This window comes from Schistocerca gregaria, chromosome 6 (assembly GCF_023897955.1).
Source record: "Schistocerca gregaria isolate iqSchGreg1 chromosome 6, iqSchGreg1.2, whole genome shotgun sequence".
Taxonomy (NCBI): domain Eukaryota; kingdom Metazoa; phylum Arthropoda; class Insecta; order Orthoptera; family Acrididae; genus Schistocerca; species Schistocerca gregaria.
Window position 1 is genome coordinate 417,495,954 of NC_064925.1, and position 13,615 is coordinate 417,509,568.

General features: G+C 38.2%; 1 protein-coding gene across 1 annotated transcript in view; it reads left to right on the plus strand.

Annotated features, from left to right (window-relative positions):
• Positions 1–13,615, plus strand: part of LOC126277968 (uncharacterized) — a 199,771-nt gene that overhangs the window by 103,678 nt on the left and 82,478 nt on the right. Inside the window, exons 5-6 of the mRNA XM_049977621.1 lie at positions 3,214–3,374; positions 8,777–8,948. Of these exons, the coding sequence (XP_049833578.1) occupies positions 3,214–3,374; positions 8,777–8,948 (333 nt within the window). The remainder of the gene's footprint in view (positions 1–3,213; positions 3,375–8,776; positions 8,949–13,615) is intronic.

Consider the following 13,615-nt stretch of genomic DNA (forward strand, 5'->3'; position numbering starts at 1 on the left):
GTCAAATATGCGTTGAAGACCCGAAGACGCTTCATACGTTCCTGACCCACCTGCCATTTTGCCGTGGCTTGTGACTGTGTATCTTCTGAAACTACCACCAGATAGCACAGCATTGAACTGCACTCCGTCGTAGCCTGCCATCTGGTGCAGTAACATGGAACTTTTTCAACACATTGTGAAGAAAACATTGTTAAGAATGCCACAACATGAAAGACTCAATTTCGTGAAAGTTGTGGCTTATGACTATTATCTCTCCGAGCCCTTCAATTGTTCTGTTGAGCATAAACTATTAGGAACTCCTTCATACATTTTCTGCTTGTGTCTGTGTATGTGCGGATGGATATGTGTGTGTGTGCGCGAGTGTACACCTGTCCTTTTTTCCCCCTAAGGGAAGTCTTTCCGCTCCCGGGATTGGAATGACTCCTTACCCTCTCCCTTAAAACCCACATCCTTTCGTCTTTCCCTCTCCTTCCCTCTTTCCTGAAGAAGCAACCGTCGGTTGCGAAAGTTAGAAATTCTGTGTGTGTGTTTGTGTGTTTTATTTATTGTGGCTATCTACCGGCGCTTTCCCGCTTGGTAAGTCTTGGAATCTTTGTTTTTAATATATTTTTCCCATGTGGAAGTTTCTTTCTATTTTATTTAAATAATATTCTAATATCAACATCCCACAGATAGAATGTACTACTATCTTTAAGCATTTGGTTATTATGAAATTCTTCGTTTTTTGAAACATCTTTAACTGCTTTTCTTCCTTATTCATGCCTTCTATTTTTAGCTTTTCTATTTTCTTATTGCTCTGGGCCCATAACCTGCTGTGATTTTTGTCTTAATTTTATTGTAACCCACACTTGATATGTTGCTACAGGTATGTCAACCTACCTTACAGATATATTCTGTTTTTATATAAACTTTTAGATGTTAAGCACTAATTTTTTTTATAGCTCACACAGTAAACATTGTATTTTATTTGCTCTGCACCTTTCAACAACTAAATCATGGGATTGTGTACTGAATTGATGGCTAGCTAAGTGAGTTGCACTTAATTGTTACAAATACTGTGGTGTACCAAAGAGAGAAAATAATACATTCTGAAATTGAGATGCTGTAGCAGAAATGATCAAGTTAGAATTGTTGTAAACAAAAATCATTATGAAATTAGCATGAATGCTCTGCAGTTGTGCTAACATAGAGCAAGGAAAGCATCAAGGCAGCATGGCTCAAGAAGTAAAGTATGGAAGTGCTGGGTGGATGGAGACCAATGCCTCTCAGGTGCAGTAGTAAAATGTAAATTAATGCCTGTAATAATCAAGGAACTGAGGTGGCAGAACATGACAAGATGGTTGCGAGAGGATAGCACAATATTGGCATGAGTGAGTTAGGGGATGGAAGAACACAAGAAAAGAAAAGGCAAGGGCAAAAGAGGTGGAAGGGTGTATTTTGGATGTTGATTAGTGGATGTATAGACCAGGGATATTTTAGGAACAGAGTAATATGTTTAAATTTTTCCACATTTATTGTCAATTTAATTTGATAACCAATGTTTGTCATACGCAACTTTGGCGAGCTCAGACATTCACCTTACAAAGTATTCTTACAATAGGAGGATGCCCTTTCAAATGAGGAAAGAAACTTGAACAATATTTAATATCATCACAACAGAGTTCTGTGATAGATAATAGTATGTTATTTGAAGACTTAAATTCTTCTTCCAAATACTTTCCTTCTAATTTATTGTTTCATTTCGATCTCCCTTCTTGCTTCCTCTTTCATACAAGGTCAGGCCCTCTTGACATGGGTTGTGAGTGATGTTCCAACCTTCCATCCCATGTGTCAAGTATCATGTACCAGTGCCTCTTTCCTCCTTGAAGAAGAAAGCTGTGATTTTGAAAGCATTAATTGTTGTGGTTGGCAGGAGAGCCAACCCGTATACCTAAAGGAGGCCAAAATGCACGCGTTTTAGCTCACACAGGCTGGCGTGAGGTCTGGAACATGACAAGGGAATTAGAATTGAGAAAAACGGACGTAGCTGGTGGAATACTTAACTTTAATCCATTAATGGAGAACGTCGCTCTTTATGGTACATGATTCACAATATCAATACTGGTGCCTTGCTAGGTCGTAGCAAATAACGTAGCTGAAGGCTATGCTAACTATCATCTCGGCAAATGAGAGCGTAGAAGTCAGTGAACCATCGCTAGCAAAGTTGGCTGTACAACTGGGGCGAGTGCTAGGAAGTCTCTCTAGACCTGCCGTGTGGCGGCGCTCGGTCTGCAATCAGTGATAGTGGCGACACGCGGGTCCGACTTATACTAATGGACCGCGGCCGATTTAAAGGCTACCACCTAGCAAGTGTGGTGTCTGGCGGTGACACCACATTAATGTTGCTATTTGTTTTAATATGTTTTTGTTTTGGTGTATTTTCGAATGTACCTCTCACCCAGATTGGAAATTGAACTTCTTGAAGGCAAGAATCTGTGAATAATTTTATTTAATTTTTAATTGACTGAATACTTTAACATAGTGAAGAGGTGCTAAACTCGTGCAAACTACTATGCTGCTTGTATTTGTTGTTTCTTCTAATAAATATCATCAGAAAATTATACTGAAACAAACAATTGAGCAAATGAAAAGAAAGAGTTTATGGGGACCTCCAATGTGTAATATCAATAAGTATTGCCATTTACTATGCTGGGGGGTACTAGTGATCTGTTGACCTTATTTTCTTAACTAAGATCCTTATCTCCTTCCAATTATCCATCTCAATATTCACTGTAATGTGACTTCATTTTCTGTCGTATCTCATGGGCTTTATGTTAATTTATTTTTAAGGCATTGCCTTCCGATTCCTTAATGTCTTGTTACCCCCCCCCCCCCCTTGTCTCTCTCTCTCTCTCTCTCTCTCTCTCTCTCTCTCTCTCTCTCTCTCTCTCTCTCTCTCTCTCTCTCTCACACACACACACACACACAAACACACACACACACATTTTTTTCACTGCACTGCACCACATGTTATACATTGGGTGGTTTGTGACATAGGATTTGTTTCTGTTGTAACACTAATGAATTATTTTTTCTTATTTTTTATAGTTTTGTATTAATTATGTTGAAACATTTGTGGATGTTTTTGCTGTATGTAAAGCAAAAAATAAATGTTAATCTTTTATTATTTAACATTTTGAAAATTGTTTTTTCTTAGCAAGTATTTTCTTATAGGTAACAGATCTAATGGATATATTACTGGACAAAATTACTACAAGCTATCATGCGATAGATTTCTTACATGAGCTAGTACCACTCATCAAGCTTATGATAGTTGGCAATAGCCCCAATCAGCTAAAATTTTCAATGTGTAATGGATTACAGATTGTTTTGAGGTACTGTATGAACATCAAAGTCATTATTACGTTTACTGCATATTCTAGAGTGAAAAGATGTCTGATATATTCAGTGTTAATTTTAGTTAGTCAGCATGATAACATCTGTGTGATTGTCGTAATGCTCACCATTTTGAGGAAGTATAAATAACTTTTCACAATATGAAGAACAATCTGCCTTCAGCCACAAGTTGTGTTTATTTACTGCACTATGCATTTCGAATCCTGGAGGCTCATCTTCAGGTGCTTTTTAGTGATTTACATCAGGTTTTTTTTAGTTGTTTGCCTGTTGATATTACATTTTTGTGTTACATCATGGTATATTGTAGATATAAGTCTAACAGCGTAAATAATATGAAACTAACTTACAGTTTAACATTGTATGATGTCTGCTTCTGTTGTGCAGTTGGTATACGCAGTACACATCTTTAATTTTGCAGTACATACTGGGATATATACATAGCCACACACTTTTTCGCACATTGTCGTAGCAGAACGTAAAAATGCCAAAGATTCTCGTTCATACAGATGTTCTACTTCTAAATATAACTGATTTTCTTGTTTAAAAAAAGATAATATGATCATAGTATTACTAGTACACAGGTATTATTAAAATAATTATTTGGCATCATGTTGTAGGTTGTCAGCTGTTTGTACTATTATAGATTTGATTCCTCAGGAAAAAATAAACTTTTAAAGGTGTAGAAAAAATTGTGGCTGTTAAACTCTGTTTGTTCATTCAACAAGTTTTCGGAACATTTTTCTTTGTGTAGCATTATTTCTAACTGTTCTAGTAGATAAAGTTTTTTACTGTTGGGTTCTGTGTGAAGTACAGTCAGCTGTTGTGGATCTCGTCAAGGCTGTGTTTATTAATATACATGTGGTTAGCTATTGTAGATTTTTCAAAATAGTTTAGTCGAAAGACGTCGGTGTGTTCTTTATACCATGTGTAGAAGGTTCTTCCAGTTTTTCCTATGTAAAATGCAGGGCAACTGTTACATTGTAATTTATATATTCCACTGTGTTGTGTTATTGGCTTGTTTGTGTTCACTGTGTGAGGTAAGTGGTATCCAAGTTTGCTGTTTGTGGAGAAAGATATTTTAATATAGTTTTTTTTGTATAAGTTAGCTATTTTTTGTGATACTGTGCCTAAGTATGAAATGCTTGTTAAGATTTGTTTTGTGTCGGTAGTTTTCTTTTCAGTGTTTTTTTGAGTGATGTTGTCTGAATTTTTCTAGATAGTTTATCAATTGATTTTACAGAGTGACCATTATTTACTACAATTGTTTTGATAGTATCTGTTTCTTGTGTTAGTGCTTTGGGTTTTAAAGGCAATGTATGTGGCCTGTTCAACATTGATCTAAATGCAGCATACTTATGTGTGTTTGGGTGGTATGAAGATTCATGTATTGCGATGTCACTGTAGGTTGGTTTTCGGTAAATGTACAAGCTATGTTCTTGTTGTTCATTCACAATTGTGAGGTCTAAGAAATTTATGGATTGATTTGTTTCATGTTCTATTATGAACTTCATTTTATTGTGGAGTGAGTTGAATGATATGAGGAGTTCTTGAAGTTCATCTTTAGTGCCATCAAGTAAGAGTAGTGTGTCATCTACAAAAGTCTAGTAATACACAATATTTTGAACAAGTTTATTTTCTTCTTTGAAGAACTTATTTTCTAAGTGGTTGATGAAAATGTCATCTAGGAAACTTGACATGCAGTTACCCATAGCTAAGCCTTCTTTCTGTTGATAGGTTTTATTATTAAATGAAAACTAGTTGTGGGACAGTACTTGTTCAAGTAGATTTACCAACTTTGTAATCTCTGGTATGGTTAGTTTTTTGGGTGTGTTGAGGTTTTTCCTAATAATTTCAATTGTCTCTTTAACAGGTATATTTGTGAACAGGTTCATAATGTCAAATGAGGCAAATCTATCTTCTCCGGGGATTTTTACATCTTTGATAAGTGTTGTTAACTCATGTGCATTTCTTATTGTGCATGTGGTTTCAAAAGTGTAAAATTCTCTGAGGATATTATTTAACAACATCTACAATAGCTAACCACATGTATATAAACACTGACTTGATGACATCCACTACAGCCTAACTGTACTTCACACAGAACCCAACAGTAAAAAACTTAATCTACTAGAACAGTTAGAAATAATGCTACACCAACAAAAATATTCCGCAAACTTGTTGAATGAACAAACAGAGTTTAAGAGCCACAATTTTTTCTACACCATTAAATGTATACTATATCATATTATCTTCTGTCAAACAAGAAAATCGATTATATTTAGAAGTAGAACATTTGTATGAACAATAATCTTTGACATGTTTACATTCTGCTACTACAATGTGCGAAAAAGTGTGTGGCTATGTATATATCCCAGTATGTACTGCAAAATTAAAGATGTGTATCAATAGCGCACCGGCCATTTTTCAGTGGTTTTTGGAACAGCTCACGGCATCCTTTCCCGGCTGCATAAACTATCTGGATGACATTGTTGTCACGGGGGCCTCCACTGAGGAGCACCTTCGTAATTTGCTTCTTCAGGAAAGAGGGAAGGAGAGGGAAAGACGAAAGGATGTGGGTTTTAAGGGAGAGGGTAAGGAGTCATTCCAATCCCGAGAGCGGAAAGACTTCCCTTAGGGGTAAAAAAGGACAGGTGTACACTCGCGCACACACACACATATCCATCCGCACATACACAGACACAAGCAGAAAATGTGCGTGTGTGTGTGCGTGTGCGTGTGCATGTGCATGTGCATGTGCGCGTGCGCGTGCGTGCGTGTGTGTGAACTGAGTGCCTTCAACACAAAATCACATAATGGCCCTACCTTTCTTGAGTTATGTTTCAATAAGTCAAATTAGTGTACTTGGGTACTCATTTATATAGTTTCATTTTTCTCATTGTCACATGGATCTGTGCTGTCAATGAAGCTAATGAAATCTTTTTCATGGTACTTACAGCTCTAGTTGTTGACATAATTATGTGGCAAACTAGCAAAGGAAAACACCATACTGTTATGCTTGAAACATCATTAATGAGCCAAATTACACCACAGCAGCTGGTGAAATATGTTACAGTAGCCAAAGTTTTATTTCTAGTGTTTGCAAACATTAGACTTTAAAAAAAATAAAAAATATTGATAAGATATATGGGGCATTCAAAAAGAAATGAACTGGAGGCATAATTACAGAAACCTATACCTGTATGTTAGAAGTATTGACAGTAGCTGTTAAGACACTTGCCCCTATGTGACACAAGGCGGTGAATGGCTGTCTCATAAAATTACCAGGGCTATGATATTAACCAGAACCACATGTACAGCTGTACGTTGTCATCCGAGGTGTATTGTTTGCCCCTCAGAGCCTTTTAAGGGGACCAAAAATGGCATAATCAGAGGGAGAGAGGTCCGGACCATATGGAGGGTGGCCGAGAACCCCCCCATTTGAATTTCTGCAGGAGTGCCTCGACTGTGTTGGCCATATGAGGCTTTACATTGTAGTGGAGTAGAATGACCCCACAGGTGAGATTGTCTGGTCATTTTGATTTGATCGCTTGGCGAAGGGTGGTCGAGATTTGTGAGTAACACTGGGCATTCACTGTTGTCCTGTGCTGCAGGAAATGAATCAGAAGGGGACCATCTTGGTCTAAGAAGAATGTGAGCATAACCTTTCCTGTACTCGTGTGGATGGCCTTAGCTTTTTTTTGACGGTGGTGACCGTGGATGCTTCCATTGTAGACTTTGTCATTTTTTTTATTCTGTTTCAAAGTGATGACACCATGACTCAAGTCCAGCTACCACTTTTGCCAGGAACTCATTCCCTTCCCAAGCATAGTGCTGCAGATGAGCAAGACAGTGGGCCGTTCGACATGCTTCCTGATGTGGTTGAAGACCGAGGGGCATCAATTGAGCACACACTTTGCGCATGTGCAGTCTTCCCCTCATGATGATGTGAACACTTCAGACACTCAATCTGATCATGGTGGCTTTGGCTTTCACTGTCACTCGACGGTCCTGGGTAAATGAGTGCATCCACCAGCTGGACGATGTCATTGGTAATGCAGTGTGGGCTCCAGACTGCATCATTGGCTAACGACACCCGTCCTTCCCTGAAGTGCTTGTTCCACACCTTGACCCTTGCAAGGGATATGCAGTGTTCACCATACACTTGTGACATTTGTCGATGAATGTCTGTTCCTCCTACTCCTTCCACTGTCAGAAAACGAAAAACACCTCTTTGCTCTTTTGTTGACACCTCCATATCCCTGTTTGCAATGCAACTGGCAGCATTGGACAGTTGATGCATGCTGCTGCTAGCTCAGTATAGTCACGTGACTTGCACATGTGCCCTCTATCGATGGGCTATGAACTGCCACGCTCTGGTTGGAACTACACCTCGTTACATACACCACGATATTACCCTCCTGCTACTGGTTTGCACTTTCCAGACTCCTGGTGCTTTCTTTTTGGACACTCAGTCTATATAGAGACAGGCACTTATAAAAAAATATATATTTACAGTGCACTGGAAACTAATTCAGCACATGTAAACTGTCGTATTGAAAATTGGAGAAATGAGAGCAGTTGACTGGGCACAGTTCCTCCTTTCATATTTTTAACTTTTTATGTATAGTGTTTTAAAAGTGTTTGAGATTTAAATGAAAATGGATTCTAAATCCATCTTTAGTTCTTCTTATTGTTGCTTTGGGAAAATAAGTTTATTTTGTCTATTTCTAATACTTTAAACTTTGTGACTCTTTTAGCTAAATACCCAGACAGCAATACAAAGGTTTGTGTGTTCTGACTGCATTTATTCATAGTATATTTTTTGATTTCTGATATAAAATGTGATTTTATCTTTGAGAGAGCTTTTGCATTTGTGAAAAAAAGTGTTGCCATGTGTGTGTGTGTGTGTGTGTGTGTGTGTGTGTGTGTGTGTGTGTGTGTGTGTGTGTGTGTGTATTTTAAAATGAAGAAAGAGTGGCAGTTCTGTGACATGTTTGTGTGCACCATGAACCAAGCAGCTACACATCTTTTTTTCTATTTTCATTCTATACGGATTTTTATTGAAATTGATTGATTATGAAAATTTGAAGAAGATGCTATTGGAGGATGTGTGTGCCATAAATTGTGGTATATGCTGTGTAGACATATATCAAGTTCATTTTGTGGCAAAAACATGCTTTGGGCTGTGGTGGAAGATAAAATTCTTTGTTAAACAGGAAACAAGATGCAAATAACATTGATAAACTATCACAAAATACTAATCTGGTACTACAAGTAATTTATCATAAATTTCGTAGTGTTGCATGCAAATATTTAATATTTGTATATTTATGTCTCTTTAATAAGTGTCTGTGCTTACCTGTGTGCATACCTGTTGTAGTGGCCTAATGAAGCTGCAGAGACTAAGTAGTATCTCGACCAGTACCCAGGAGCTAATGGTCAAGATGATAGAGCTGCTTTGCGCTTCAGTTTATGACAATGAATTTAATTCACATAAAGCTGGATCAATTGGAGCAATACCAATACTAATGTCATTGCTCCATAAACTTGAGGTAAGCTCTTCTCTCTCTCTCTCTCTCTCTCTCTCTCTCTCTCTCTCTCACACACACACACACACACACACACACACACACACACACACACACACACTCTTTTTTTTCTTCATTGTTTGCATGTTTGTTATGAAAAGCATTGGTGAATTTATATCTTTGGTCCATTCATCATATTTTTTAGGAATAACTTGGAGTTGTGGCTCTCAGAAAATAATTGTGATTGTTCCATTCAGTTCTCTGCATAAAAGCTCACTTCTGCCAAGTGAGAGTGGTAGAAGATGGGTGGAACACTATGGAGATTATAAGTTAAATGTGCTATGAAACAAAAAAAGTCTTGTCTGAGGGCAAATCCTAAATCACTTCTTATCCCAACTTTCTGGTGCCCTTTATCCAACCAGTGCTGGGTTGGAACTAGTATTGCATGTTTCCAATTTTGTGGAGAGCCAAACACATGGCACCCATTTATGGGCCATTATTACAAGAAGTTTGCCATTCCTAAAGGTTGTGCAACTCCCCCTCCCTCCAATGAGGAATTCATGTACTCTGTTTGTGTCTGGTGAAATGTGACATCATTTTCAAAGTGTTTGCACAGTGTGTCTCTGAGACAGGATGTGGATGTGGATGTGGATGTGGAGAACCACCTAAAAACCACATTCAGGCTGGTTGGGGGAGTTGCCCCCCGTCATTAATCCATTAGGTAGCTTCAATCCAGGGCCGCCATACCTACCCGCTTCCCAGGAGCAGGCCCTTCAATAGGTTACTTTTCTGGGCAAGTAAATCATTTGTTGTATTAAATACTCAAGAGTTCTTCAACATACAATATTGTCATAAGATGTTTAGTGGAGCATTGTTGCTCTCATTTATGAGGTAAATTAGTTGTGTATTTCATGCTTACATTGCATTGTATTCAATAATAAGAATGAGTTTATTGGAAGTGATAAGAAAAAGTTTTGGAGCAGAAAACAATTTGTAAATATATTACTATGTAACTTCATGTATTGAGGGTGCCTATGATAAAGATTCTCATTCACTGCGTAAAACAGTGGGTTGACTCTCTTGGAATATCTTGTATTCTTACACTATATAGTAAACACTTTTCTCAGATAGAGCAGAGGGATGGTCTAGCTATGGATTTCCCTCTCTCGCCTATTGCAGCAGGCATTTGAAGAAACGGATATCTGGTCTCTCCCACTGCTTGTAGAATGCTGGTTCTCGTATGTTGATGGTACGTTCATCATCTGGCCACATGGAGAAGATTATAGAACTTTTGCCAACACCTCTAGCAGCAGCATAGCAAACTCCAATATACTGTGGACATAGAAAAAAATGAGATGCTGTTTTTCCTCAACTTGGAAGTTTACTAAAAGCCTGATGGTAAACTTGGTCACAGAGTATGTAGAAAACCCACTATCATGAACAGGCCTATATGCCTCCTCCCACGAATACCCTACATTGAAGAAGTACGCCCTGTGCACTTTAACCAAGAGAGCCCACAGGATCAGTAATGAAGAACATCTGAATGTGGAACTACAAAAGCTCAGCTCCATATCTGGAGCCAGTGATGATGAGTTGAAGGTGACTGACAAAGTATGGTGACAAAGGATTAAGGCAATAGGGAAGAGCAGTACGAAGTGCAAAATAGCATCCTGTTACCATACGTACAAGGGACCACTGACTGTGTGGGCAAAATTCTCGGCTGAGCAGGTGCCAAGCCATTTCCTGAAGCAACAACAAAGTAAAAGATGTTTGTGATTCAACAAAAGATCCAGTTAGCAAGGTGCATAAAGCTGGAATCTATGAAATTGGCTGCAGATGTGGACTAGTTTATGTAAACAGGATGGATTGATTAGCACTAGTTTATCTGAACATGAAAGATACAGTTGCCTAAAACAACACACGAAGTCAGCAGTGGCACAAACCAGGATGAGTGCAGCAAACAGATAATATTTTATGAAGCCTACATACTAGCGAAACAACCATGTAGCTTGAGGAGAAAGATTAGGGAGGTGATAGGAGTAGCCAAGAGACCTGCCAGATGAACACAGTGTCTTGGCTGCCTGTAATAACAGCACTACGGGACAACAGCTCTCACAAGCAACACATGCGGGTGCATGGGAGACCACAGTGTCCGTAGGTACACAAAGTACTGGCACACCTCAGCCGGCACTAGGCAACAGATAAACAGTGCTGTGTCAAAACTGCTGCCCATTTCTCATTCACCTATTTTAATCAGTGGCAAGAAATAAATCAAACACCAATCAAAGAGGTCTATTTCCACCATTTACAAGAAATAAAGCAAACGCCAATACAGGACATCTAACATGCCTCTTACTCATCTTCAGTACCCTGTAAGATCACAGAGACAGCTTCTTCCAGCACTATACAAGAAAAGAAGTTTTTCTCATTCAGCGGTGATCAAAACACTCCGAGGAATGCCGTTTGCAACAGTGGCTAAAGTGTTGGAAAATTGTATTATTGAAGATGTGGTCATATGTCCTGAAAATTTTTATTGAGAATACAACATTGTAATTACTTATTTTTTGAATTTGCAATATAGTAATACAGTTTTACAATACAAGTAATTTCACTACAAGTTTCACATTAAAATTTGCTTGACAGTTTGAAATAATATAGTTATAATGATGATTTTTATCAACACTTTCCTTAGTTTTGACAAAATTTCAAAGCCTTCCACGTTTACCTTTCACCTTTCCAAATTTAAATACTTTTTTCTTACTTACTTTGGGCTTTAACGTTCACCCACAATAACTGGAAAATTAATTAGCATAATCATTCTTACAGTAAATACAACCTTTCAAAATTGGTGTATTTATAAGAAAATTACACACAAAATGTGATGTTAACAATACAGTATTTATTTATTGATTATTTCATTGTTAATTAACATAGTCAACTATTTCATTTACAGGGGACAACAGTTCAAACATGTGTCTGTCCATCCTGATTTAGGTTTTCAGTGATTTCCCTAAACCAATTCAGGCAAATGCTGGGATAGTTCCTTAGAAAGGGCGCAACTGACCTCCTTCCCTAATCCAGTGTGACTGATGACCTCACTGTTTGGTCCCCTCCCCCAAATCAGCCGGCCGCGGTGGTCTCACGGGTTAAGGCGCTCAGTCCGGAACCGCGTGACCGCTACGATCGCAGGTTCGAATCCTGCCTCGGGCATGGGTGTGTGTGATGTCCTTAGGTTAGTTAAGTTTAAGTAGTTCTAAGTTCTAGGGGACTGATGACCACAGATGTTAAGTCCCATAGTGCTCAGAGTCATTTGAACCATTTTGAACCTCTCCCAAATCAACAAACCAATCATTTACAGAACATTTAGTATAAATAAAAGTTACAGAGAAATGATTATAATTGAAAAGTACCATTGTAATAAGTATGTCTTGGTCTGTCACATAACATTAGGAAGCCTCTAGTCTTATAAGTAAAGTGCCAGATGAGTTGTCATATTACTGGTGTGTAGTGCCCTGAAACTCTGTTTACCAGGAAACTAGTTTATAAAACTTGCAAAACATGCCACAATTTCGAAGTCTAAAAAGGTGCAGCAACACTGTTTGTTTTGTGCGTTATGATAACTATAATTAATGACAGATAGTCACTGCCATTACACAGGAGCATGCACCCTTGTAAAACTTACAGTAGGGTAAGGTGCTAACAGTTATGAGTAAAGTAAGGCAATTGTGCATTTGGTTATGTAATGTTCAGATAACCTATAGGAAATGCACTTGAGCAATCATATGATGACTGCTGAGCATTGCCAAATAGTGCCCTCTCTCTGGCACCAGCTTCCAACTAACAGTGATGTTAGTTGGGTAATTCATCGTTGAGTTGAAAAGTATTCATTGCTCAAAAACGTGTAATCAGAATAATTGCTGGAGCCCAACCACGGTCATCCTGTAGACATCTATTTAAGGATCTAGGGATCCTCACAGTATATATATTCACTTATGAAATTTGTTGTTAATAATCCTACCCAGTTCAAAAGTAACAGCAGTGTGCATAGCTATAACACCAGGAGAAAGGATGATCTTCACTATGCAGTGTTGAATCTGACTTGGCACACAAAGGGATAAATTATGCTGCCACAAAAGTCTTTGGTCCCCTACCAAACAGCATCAAAAGCCTGACAGATAGTCAACCAACATTTAAAAATAAATTTAAAAAAAATTCTTGATGACAACTCCTTCTACTCACTGGCTGAATTTTTAGATATAAATTAAGGGAGGAGAAGGAAAAAAAACTAGCTTAAACATTAGTGTCATGCAATATTTTGTGTAATGTAATATCTTGTAGAGACATCTTTTATTAACCTGACACGTTCCACATCATTACGAAGTGTCGTATTCATGATCTATGGAATCCTTCCCAACACCTTTTTTTGGACTTTATTCCAGCACAAAATCAACTTACCTCATGGCCAGTCAGGACTTAGAAACAGACTCAGAAACCAACCTGTCTGCCAGTTTCTGCACATTGAATATATTTGTTTCAGACACTCATCCTCGTCAACCTGATAAGGCCATTTCGGCACCTGCGTAGATCTTTGTCTTTCCAGCTTACTCTTCCAATCAGCATTATGAGACTTCCCTGGTTTGATAAGGATTTGTTGTAATGGCAACATTATGATAATAGAAGCCTAGGGATAT